This window comes from Piliocolobus tephrosceles, chromosome 11 (genome assembly GCF_002776525.5).
Source record: "Piliocolobus tephrosceles isolate RC106 chromosome 11, ASM277652v3, whole genome shotgun sequence".
Taxonomy (NCBI): domain Eukaryota; kingdom Metazoa; phylum Chordata; class Mammalia; order Primates; family Cercopithecidae; genus Piliocolobus; species Piliocolobus tephrosceles.
In genome coordinates, this window is record NC_045444.1 from 58020939 (window position 1) to 58031627 (window position 10689).

The 10689-nt window shown below is 57.3% G+C and overlaps 1 protein-coding gene across 1 annotated transcript; it reads right to left on the reverse strand.

The window, feature by feature from the left end:
• Nucleotides 1-5067: 5067 nt before the first annotated feature.
• On the reverse strand, nt 5068-8501 carry DLX2 (distal-less homeobox 2). The gene is made up of 3 exons (XM_023186010.1): nt 7744-8501; nt 7067-7251; nt 5068-6553 (listed from the first exon to the last, which is right to left on the reverse strand). Exons 1-3 carry the CDS (start codon nt 8141-8143, stop codon nt 6152-6154), a joined length of 987 nt encoding a protein of 328 aa, XP_023041778.1. The 5' UTR covers nt 8144-8501; the 3' UTR covers nt 5068-6151.
• Between the last annotated feature and the right edge of the window lie 2188 nt (nt 8502-10689).

Sequence of the window (10689 nt, forward strand, 5' to 3'; positions counted from 1 at the left end):
AGAATCCCTTTCCCGTACCTGCTCTCCCCAGTTGAATGCCCGGGAGGCCCCGAGGGGCTCCCCACCCTAAAAGCAGCAACTGAGAAAGTGACTGAACCAGATCCCCCCTCCTGCCACCTCCTCCTTTCTTTTTCTTTCCAGTTTTCCCCTCCGTCTTCCTTCGGCCCCCTTCCCGGATTCTGGCAAACCCCTCCACAGTGCAGCCGGGCCGGGCCCCGGGATGGGCAGGCCGGGCTCAGGGGGCGGGGGGGCGGGATGATGGGGGAGCTGGCTGACTGTGCTGTCGGTGCCAGGCGGGGAGCATCTCGGGAGATGCCCAGGGCGGTTTTGGGTAGGTGGGAAGTGGAGGGTAGGAGCGGAGGGTCGGACTGGCCCGCCCCGCGACCGCCTAGGCTCTTCTTTTGTCTCTACCGCCCGGAGATAGCGTTCCCCCACCTCCCAGACATTCACTTCCCACTTGGGCGGCGCTTCTCTCGGGAACCGAGACACCCTGCGACTTTAAGAAGCAGAGGCCAGATCCACAGAGGGAGGGGGCGGGGCGGGAGCTGCCCCCGGGGCGGGGAGCGCGGAGGCGCCTGGCGGGAGAAGCCGACTGGAGCGCGGCCACCGCTCAGAGTTGCCGTGACTCGGTCGGGTTCTCCGGCCAGAAGTCCCCATTGTTCCGGGAGCGATGATTTCACTTCCCCGGTGTCCGAGACTCCTGGACCGCAATAGGGACGGAGAAGCGGCAGCCTGGGCAGCCTACCACGTTTGCTCCGTGCGGGCCCCAGTCTGCCCCCTGGGGTCACCGGAGCGCGCTCCAAGTCCAATCCTTTCGCCCTCGCTTCTCGCCCGGAAGTTGTAATCCTCTGCCCAGCACCCCCGGCCCGCCTAGTGGGCCGGTTCTGCACCTTCTCCCACTCGGCACCCAACCCTCGGCTCCCATCTCCCTTTCGGGGACCCGACGCGACTGGGGACCCTCCCCAAAAAGGCCTCTCTCGGAGCGCTGCCACTCAGCCCGCAAACTGCCGGGACACTGCAGCTTGTGAGCTCTGGCCCCGGAGGACTAGTGGGGAAGCCGGAGCCGGAGCCGGAGCGGCCGAGGGAAGAAAGGTCTGTCTGGAGGCTGTCTGCGTTCCTGGCGTGAAGGCGCCGAGCTGCTACTCCAAGACCTGCCTGCACTTTCTTTTCCTGAAACACAGTCTCCCCGCCCCGCCCGGCCCCAGGCCCCAGGGCGGAATGTAACATCTTGTAATGTGGCAATCACTGCCAAAACCGTCCCCGCGAGGGGAACTCCCGCGGGGGAAGGGGGATCGGAGGGATGTGGGGCCTCCGCATCCGCTTTCACTGGTGTGTGTGGGGGCGGGGGTGGTGTGGGGTGGCTGCGGCGTGCCTAGCAGATCCCGGGTGGGGAGGGAAGGGAAAGGTCCGCCTGGGGGAGGCTTCCCTGGGGCTGCTTTGGGTGTTAGGATCCTGCTAGAGGCCTCCAGTCCCCGCAGGACCTAGTGCCCTAGCGCCAAGGCTGGGAGTAACGCTGCCCCCAGGATAGCACCCCATCCTACAGCTTTTAGGATTCCTGGACTCCAAAGTTGAATTCGGAGGGAAGGGACCTATCTGTATTTTTGGAGGAGGAGAGGATCTGTAGCTTAATTCTCAAAGGAGTCTTCGACCCTAAACAGGTTAAAGCCACTGGTGGTCGCTGTTCCATGGAGGGAAAGAAGCGGGCTTGTGACTTTTGAGCGACCGCAGGGGTCACCAGGAGTGGGGGAGTTGCACTCGAGTTTTACTGCCCGTAAGAACGACTTTTTGAGAGGGGACAGGGCGTCTTCCTCCCCGACATTGTTCTCTTGGGCGCAGGGGACCACTTCGGAGCTTCTCTGTCTACCCGCCTCTTCTGCCCCTTGTCTTCTACCACTGAACTGTTTGTAAACAAAGTTCCAGTCTTCCCCCGCTCTCTTTGCCTCCACCAAACCTGATATTTCTCCCAAATTCGCTTCATCAGTCTGGGATCGTTACACAGGGCGGATAATCACAATTTTCACAAGTGATCCTGAAAGAAGGCCTAGGGGAAGCCTCCTAAACGGTCCCACATTGCAGCAGGGCTGGTGAGGCCTGGGATCCATTATCTCTCTTTTCTGCCCTTCCCATCCCGGAGTCTCAGGGCCGGCGGAGGGAATTCGGCGCAGCCGGAGGGGAATCTGCGCCCAGCAAAGCACCGCGCTGGGACGAGGTGGCTGTGGGCAGAGCGTGCATGGGGGTTGGGGGGAGAAGGGGACTGAAGGGGCGGGGGGCGCGGGAGCACCTGGGCGGCAGGCAGTTGGCCCTGGAGCTCAGTGCCCGCGCTCTGTCTGAGTTGGGAGAGCCCTGCCAGAGGGTGGAGCGGAGAGGGCCGTGCACCCCTCGCTCTTCGGCTTTCCTCCCCCTGCTTCCCAGCGCTTGTCATATCCTGTCTCTGGCCTGATATTTCACGCGAGCAATTGGAAGGAGATTACAATGGAGATTTATGTGTGTTCTGAGCACTGCTAGTTTCCCAGTGTAGAGAGCCGAGATCGCTGCTTCCCATTTCCATTTTTCACTCGCGCTTTGGGGAGCTCAGTAGAGCACGGGGGGAGCGTGTCTGCGCGGCGGCGGGCTGATCACAGGCCTCCGCGTCTCTGGGCGGGCCGGGAGACTGTGAGAAAGGCTTGCCAATGCGTCGCCCCCGGCGGGGCTGGAGCCGGCCCCCGCCTCCAGGAGCCAGGCTTTGTTTCCTCCCTCGCCCACTCCTCCCCTTTCTCTCCCCCTCATTTCTGGGACCTGGGCGCGTCCTTGCCAACCCTTCTCTTTGCCCCTCTCCTCGTCTGCGGAAACACCCTCTTCCTCTGGCCCCTTCACCCTCCTGCTCTCGGCTTCGCAGGCTCCCTGGGGAAAGGCTCGTCTTGGCCCAGACCGACCCCTCCGTCGCTGGGTGCCGGGTTAGGTGACTCCGGCGAGTCTGTGGGGCCTCAGCCCACCCCGGAGCTGAGGGCGCCCGCCCTCCCGGCTCCCAGGCTTGGCTCATGCCAAGGCCTGTTGCGTGATTCCAACTTGGGCTGACATTCCCTGCCCCGGGCGCTCCAGCGTAGGCCTCTTAATCATCTTGTCTGCTGCAGATCCTCGACACCAGCCAATTTACTGCCCGTCTCTCCCCGCTGGTTTCGGGAGGAGGGAGGGGAGTGCGCGCAAAGGAGGGGAGGGCACAGTTAGCCTCAGGAGGAAGGCTGGCACCAGTTAGTGGCACTAAAAAAAAAAACCCCCCACAAAATTTGGAGCTGGGGTAGGGGTGGTGGACAGGGATGGGGGTCTGCCAGGCAGCGGTTGCTTAGGGAAACCCAGGATCACAGGTCAGTGGGCTTCAACCCAGGCCTCCCTAGCCTGGGAAAACAATGCAAAAAATGCAATGGGACACTGGATTGTGTAGCCTCCCTGCTTTTTCCAAAGCCGCAACTCTCTGGACCGCACCTTTGTAAACCAGACTCAGAGGAGGCCCAAAAGCAATCTGCCCAGAAAAGTCCTGATTCTCCTCAGGATGATGCCACTGAGCCCAGAAAGTCACCTCCGCCCTATGTCTGGTTTTGGCAGATAAGTTGAAGACACACAACACAGATGGCCTCATCCTAGAGGAGAGGAAGCCTGGACCTGGCAGGCGGGGCTCTGGCTGGTATCCAGCCCCTCTGCAGTAGCAGAGAGTCCCTTCAGAGGGCATGGCTGAGGTTCAAACCCCAGGTAGGAGGGGGCTCTCCCAGCTCCAGGATGCTGCTTTTCCACACAAAGTGAAGTTGGAAAGCCTCTGGGTAACTGTGGGTTTCATACCCCTCTCTGGGGGCACTGTGATAAAACAGTAATACTAAATATTAAATAGATAAAAGTTAGTTGTTACCATGTGCCAGGCACTGTTACATTGTTGCCTCATTAAATGCTCACAACTCCAAGCTATAGCTGTTAATGTCTTACAGATCTGCAAACTGTAACACAGGCTGATTAAAATGGGTTCCCCAAGGTCACACAGTCAGTGATTGAAGCCAGGAAGCTTCCACCTGTGGGCCCTAGCACTTTCAGGGAAAGGGACTTTTAGTTCAGGCCTTCATTAACCCCAGGCCTTTGTAGGGAATGCCAGAAAGTAGGGTCACCGCCAAAGTTGGAAGCTGGTTGTGTGGGGCCCAAGGTAGAAAGCAGAGCCCAGTGGTGTGTGGACATTTTCCCTTCCAAGAGTATGAAGTGGAAAGATGCCACTCTCATACCAGTGTATATAAATGTCTGTGACTGTGTATACGTGAGTGTGCATATGTGAGTTTCTTTATCAGTGTGTAAAGATGTGAATCCGAGTGTGCATGAGTTCGTGTGTCAGTGTTGTGTGTAAAATTGTGATGGAGTATGAGTGTGATGTGACGGTGTTAGAGTATGTGTCATTTTGTGTGCGCCTGAGAATATTTGAGCATGAGTGTGACTGTGAGAGTGTGTATCAGTATAGGTGAGTATGTGTTAGTATAGATGGGCCTGTGACAGTGTGCTCAGTGTGTGATTGTGTTTTCGCGCGCGCGAGCACAGCCCGGTGCCTTTGGGGTCGCCTTGCATTCCAGAGCAGCCAACCATGCCTCACCAGGGTGACTCACAGAGCTCTCAGTTCAGTCCCGAAGTGCCGTGGGACAAACGGAGGGGAAGGTTCAAAGGAGGGGTCCGACCCTCAGGTTGCTCAGGTCCCTGATGGGAGGTGCCCCGCGGCGGCTCGGACGCCTACCCTGGCCATCCAGGCGGGCGCGGGGGCGGTGGCGCCAGCGCCGGAGGGTCCGGGCAGGCGGAGGCTGGAGCCGCTCGGCGCTGAGTGAGTCGACGCGCCGCTGGCTGGAGAACCCCTCGCTGGGACTCGGGAGGGGGCGGGGCGTGAAACCCCCGGTGCGGCCCCACGCCCAGCGTGCCTGTCCTCTCCTTGCCACACCTCGCGGTGTCGCAGCGTCGGAAAGATGTAAACGTAGCTCTCGGCCGGCTGGCTTCCCGGCCTGTGCAGCGGCTTGAGCTCTGAGCACATGACTGACCGGACCCTGGCACCAAGAAAAAAGCGCACACATCCAGTGAAAACAATAATTTATTTAAATAATCTCTTCATATTGTAAAATCAACATTAAGAGCATGTTGTTTTCATAATAAATAACCCCAAAATACCTTTCATTTCAACAACAAAGACTTTAGGATACGATAAAACAAATCCAAATCAGTAGCTTAATTTAACTGAAACGTTTTTAAAGGAAAAAATAAAAAGGAGGGGTTGCCGAAGTCACTGCTAAACTGCAGTTTTCACAACTGGGGGTTTACAAAAAAGTCTGAAAAGATGGGTATTTTTATACAAATAAATCAGTGGGAAAATCTGCACAGACACCTTTATTTACAAACTCTGTGTCCAAGTCCAGGCTAATAATCCTGAATAGGTTTTAAAAAAGATAATTTAAACACATTTTTGCAGTGTTCACATATTAAAAAATCATTTTTTTCAACATCAAAATGAGGTCATCCGCAAAGGCACCTAAACTTTTAAAAAAATAAAAATAAAAAAACTCCACTGGTGATGGATGAGGAGAGAGCTGAGGGAGCGCTCATTGGGGAGCACGGTGGGGGAAGAGAAGGGATGGGGGCTCCGAGGGCTGGGAACTGCAGGGAGTAAAGTGGCCAAGGGTCAAGGGGCCACGTGGGGGAGGGCGGGCAGGCGGGACCGGGAGGTCAATAACTGCAGCGTCCGAGCTGAGCCCAGGGGCGGGCGAGGAGAAAGAAGCCTCAGAGCGCCCGGGAAGCCTCGCGCGCTTGGGAGGCGTCCATCTCCCGAGACCCAGCTCTCAGCCCTGGGCGAGGAAGGCGCCAGACAGGCTCACCCGGAGGGGAGGGAAGGCAAGTCAGAAGCGGGGCTGGAAATGGCCGAGACCCGGGGCTCAGGTCAGAAACGCGGCCTTTTAGGGAGGCCTTCGCCAAGTTGCTGTCCGGTTCCCCCGAGAGAGAGGCCCGCTTGGTGGCCCCGGGAGGGAGCAGGGCCTGGGACGGGCCACTGCAGGTCGCAGCCTCCAGGAGAGGTGGGTGGCGGCGGGCCGGGAGGAGAGAACCCCGGCTCGGGGTAAGCACTGAGGATCACTAGTCTCTGCTCTCAGTCTCTGGCAAGTTCTCCCTGGGGTTAGAAAATCGTCCCCGCGCTCACCGGGGCGCCCCCGCCGCCGTGATGGTGGTGGTGGTGATGCGGCTGCGGGGTCTGAGTGGGGTGCAGCAGCGGCGCGGTGGCCTGCAGGTGTGAGGCGGATCCCGAGGCCTGGTGGTACCATGGGTAGTTGCCCAGAAAAGCCGAGGCCGCGCTGCTCGGGCTGGAGCCTGAGCTGCCGGCGCCGCTGCCGCCACTGCCCGGACCGCCGCCGCCCGCCATCCGCTGCGGCGCACCGAAGTCCCAGGAGGCGGGCGCCGAGATTGGCGGCGAAGCACAAGGTGGAGAAGCGCTGGCCCCAGGGTGCTGCTCCGAGGGAATCTCACCACTTTTCCACATCTTCTTGAACTTGGACCGGCGGTTCTGGAACCAGATTTTAACCTTTGAGGAAAAAGACCTGAGCATTAGTGGACGAACCTAGTCTTGGGGCAGTAGGGGTTCGAAGAGGAGAAAAAAAAAAGCAGAGAAAAACCGCCGGCTAGAGGTGGGCAGCTAGCGCCTTGGAAGCGGATCACGCGCGGCGGCCTTTGAGACTCTGCGGGTTCCTGCTCCCTGGGGAGGTACTTGCCAAAAGGCCAGGGCTGCTGGTGTACGTGCACTGTGATGACGGTGACAGCGGGAGAGTGAGGAGGGCCAGTTATTCCACCCGCTTAATCAGTAGCGAGAGGCACGGGGTTTCTGTCCACCCGGTCCCTTTCCTTCCCTCCCACGCGGCGGCCCCTTGAGGGTTTCCAGCTTTGGGCCTAGAAGCTTACTTAGGGCCGCTCGAGGCGTAGGCCTGGAAATCCTTAAAAGTACTTAAAATGAACTTTTAAAAGCATTGTCCTGAACCCGCCTGCTTCCCAGCCATCTCAGGCCCGCGCTCTCCTCGCCCCCGCAGGGCGCGAGCCCCACCTGAGTCTGGGTGAGGCCCAGAGATGCAGCCAGCTCGGCTCGCTCCGGCAAGGCCAGGTATTGAGTCTTTTGGAAACGCCGCTGAAGAGCCGCCAGCTGGAAACTGGAGTAGATGGTGCGGGGTTTCCGAACTTTCTTTGGCTTCCCGTTCACTATCCGGATTTCAGGCTCAAGATCCTCCTTCTCTGCAATGATACGGAATCATGAGAACCGCGCAACCCAGGGGTCCTGGAGTTCCCGCGTTCCTAGAAGGCCCGGAGGGGGGACTTGGCTTGAGCTAGGAGGTGGGTGCACTGAACTGTGGCGCCACGGGCAGGCGCAACTTCGCAGCTTGCGGATCGGAGCCGCCACCGACCCCGGGAGCTGAACCCTCCAGGGAAGGGGGAGACAAGTGCACACCCAAGAGAAAGAAGCAGGTGGCAAGAAGATGCCCTTATGAGGCAGGCGGAGCACGCCCACTTGGCCCTTGAGGCCACCAGGTCCCACCAACGGAGAGAGGGAGGTAACGGGCGACCTGCGGCAGATTGGAGGCTGGGGAGGGTAAAGGGCACAAGCGGGGGGTGAGCAGGCAGCGTGAAAATCCAGGGCTTTCGACGACCCCCCGCCCCAAACACGTTTACCCATCCATCCCATTAACTAGACCGACTCGGCACTCTTGACTCCAGCGTTATGCATACCAGGCTCGTTGTTGGCTGGGGACGAACTGGTTCCATAGGGAGCGTAGGAGGTGTAGGCGGCGGTGTAGCCCAGGTCGTAGCTGCTCTTGGCGGAGTAAGGGACATTGTTGAGACCGCTGGCTTGGTACTGGTAGGAACCCATGTGCGCGAAGGGCGAGCCTCCGCCGCCGCCGCCGCCCGCTGGGTGCTGCTGGTTGGTGTAGTAGCTGCTGTCGGTGGCGGTGGACACCGGAAGGGTGGGCGACTCCTGGGGCTTGTGGAGGCTGCTGCTGCTGCTGTTGTTGCCACCCGGGCCGGCGCCGCCGCCGCTCGGGGGCTGCTGGTGCTGGTGGTACGTGCTGGAGGCGGCGATCTGGGTCGAGTGCATATCAGCCACTAGACTGTCAAAGACTCCAGTCATCCTGGCCCGGGACGGGAAAGAGCAGAGGTGGCGGGCGTGCGGGGGAAGCCAGGCGCCTCCTCCGTCTCTCCCGGTCCCCTCCAGCAGCCAATGTAATTACGGGGGTGGTTGGGGGGAAACAAGAAAGGAGGCAACCGTCTAGGCGCCTCCTCCTCCGGGGAGGCGATCACTGTGAGCTGCTCGGGACAGCTGCTGGTCGCATCCTCTTTCGGCCTCTGGGCCCACTCGGCTCCTTGCCCAGCGCGAGCGCGGGCTCGGGCGGGGGGCGGGCAGTGAAGGGGGCAGGGGTGGCTGGGCCAGGTCGGGGATCCGGGAGGCGGGAGCAGGTGAGCGGCCCTGAGCGGCTTTACGATTGTCTGCCAGGCGGGCTCCTGCAGTGTGGGCATTTAACACTCGTCACGTGAGCGCTGGCGACGTCACCTAGCAACAGCCAATCAGAAGCAAAGGGCCGCGGAGCTCCAGGAACGCCCGGCCAGGGGGCGGGCGTCACACGGTGGGCGCTGTGGCTGCGGCTGCGGCTGCGGCTGCAGCGGCCCCGGGTGCAAACAGACAGCCGCTGAATGTGAGCAGCGAGGCAAGGGGTCGAGGTAGCGGGGAGTCAGGGTGGCCCGCAGCAGGAGACAGAAGGCGTGGAGACAGACTGGCGTTTTGCCTCAGAGGAAGAAGTGGGGTTCCCCATCCCATTCTGTGTGCAAGTGCCAGTTCCAGTGATTCGTACTTTCATGTCCGAGGTCAGTTTTCAAACACATTAAAGTACATCGATGCCCAGAGTCCAGCTAGCTCTATCTCCACTTTTCCTCGAAGTGTCTGGCACTTACTCTTGTTAGCCACTCGGCACTTGACGTAGTCAATTGATTTAATTATCCACAAACCACGTGTAATGCCCGCTTCCTAACCAATCCGCAGGGATATTAGGACAATTAATTAGATAATATTAAAACGGGTTTTCTTTGTTGCTTGAAAGAGAAGCTACATAAACTTAAAGGTATTATTGCTAATAGTATATTTGAAACCAGTTTCCCTGGTACTTTCCCGACACGCGAGGCTCTGAGTAATTATATATGTTTGATAAGTAAATGACACCCTGAAAGCCATCCCGAGGACTTCCTCCTTCGGGTGAAAAGGTTCACCAGTTGGCCTTGAAAATTCGATGCTCTTGAGAAAAAGGAAATAGGATAATAGGTGAGATTATAGATTTATCAAGTAGATACTAGATTTATCACTTCTCTGTAAATTTACAACAAATATAAAAAGTTTTATCTGGTTTATTGAATTTAATCCTGTTTTACAGTTTTGCATTTTGGGACGCTGTTCTACTCTATCATTGCAATTTTTTCTTTTCATTCTCCTGTTTTTTAAAAAGTCGGAAATGGCAACTTCCTCTGTCTCTATAATCTTGTAGTGGGAAACCTTGGCCCGACGGTGATGGGAGGGCACGACTTGCTGGACTCCCAAGTCCGGAGTTCCTGCAGCAGCGCTTGCTTTGTGGCGCCACCTGGTGGGTAGTGTGCGAGGTTACGGGGGGCGGGGTAGACGGTCTAATCACGCCCAGGCGCCAGCCTCTGAAACCCCCCAAAAGAACAAAATAGTAATTAAAAGCCACAAAATTGTGCTAGTGCGCACCATCTGAAGCACCCTTTCCTAAAGACCTAACATGTCGCTGAAAAAACTTGTTACAACAACTGTCTGGTAGAAAACAAGTTGATACCTTCAAAAATATGATATTTGGTCGTCTTCCCCAGAAAAAGCAAGTGTGTAATTAAAACTCCAGCATTCACGCAGATGAATAATGAGATAGGTAATGCGCCTTCAAGTCTACCTGGATTTAGTTCCCAGCTTTTTTTTTTGGTTAAGGAAGGCCCCTAGATGGAAAGAGCCAGCTTATGAGAAAAGGTTGGAGGTGGAGCTCACCCCCACCCACCTGTATTGCTATGCGGCTCTCTGCCTACTTTGTGGGCCTCAGCTGCAAAACTAACCTCTTGATACTGAAACATGATTGCCTTTTGGTGTTTTTTTGTTCGTTTGTTTTTGTTTTTTTGAGACAGAGTCTCACTTTGTCACCCAGGCTGGAGTGCAGTGGTGCGATCTCGGCTCACTGCAACCTCCACCTCCTGGGTTCAAGCTATTCTCCTGCCTCAGCCTCCTAAGTAGCTGGGATTACAGGCGCGCGCCACCACCCCGGGCTAATTTTCGTATATTTAGTAGAGACAGGGTTTCACTATATTGATCAGGCTGGTCTTGAACTCCTGACCTCGTGATCCCCCCGCCTTTTGGTGTTTTGACTTCAAATTCCAACTCTTTCTTTCTGTCACCACAGTGGGGGCTGCTTTGACCTAATATAGAAAAAAATTCCCTGAAAAAGAGATTTTAAAAAATCCAACCTCCTGCCAGGCGTGGTGGCTCACACCTGTAATCCCAGCATTTTGGGAGGCTGAGGTGGGCAAATCACCTGAGATCAGGAGTTCGAGACCAGCCTGGCGAACATAATGAAACCCCATCTCTATTAAAAATACAAAACTTAGCCGGGCGTGCTGGTAGGTGCCTGT

Coding starts and splice junctions, on each gene's coding strand:
- DLX2 (XM_023186010.1), bottom strand. CDS start 8,143: ATGACTGGAGTCTTTGACAGTCTAGTGGCTGATATGCACTCGACCCAG. Junction 7,252..7,743: donor CCCAGCCAACAACGAGCCTG/GTATGCATAACG, acceptor GTATCATTGCAG/AGAAGGAGGATCTTGAGCCT. Junction 6,554..7,066: donor TGGGCCTCACCCAGACTCAG/GTGGGGCTCGCG, acceptor TTTTCCTCAAAG/GTTAAAATCTGGTTCCAGAA.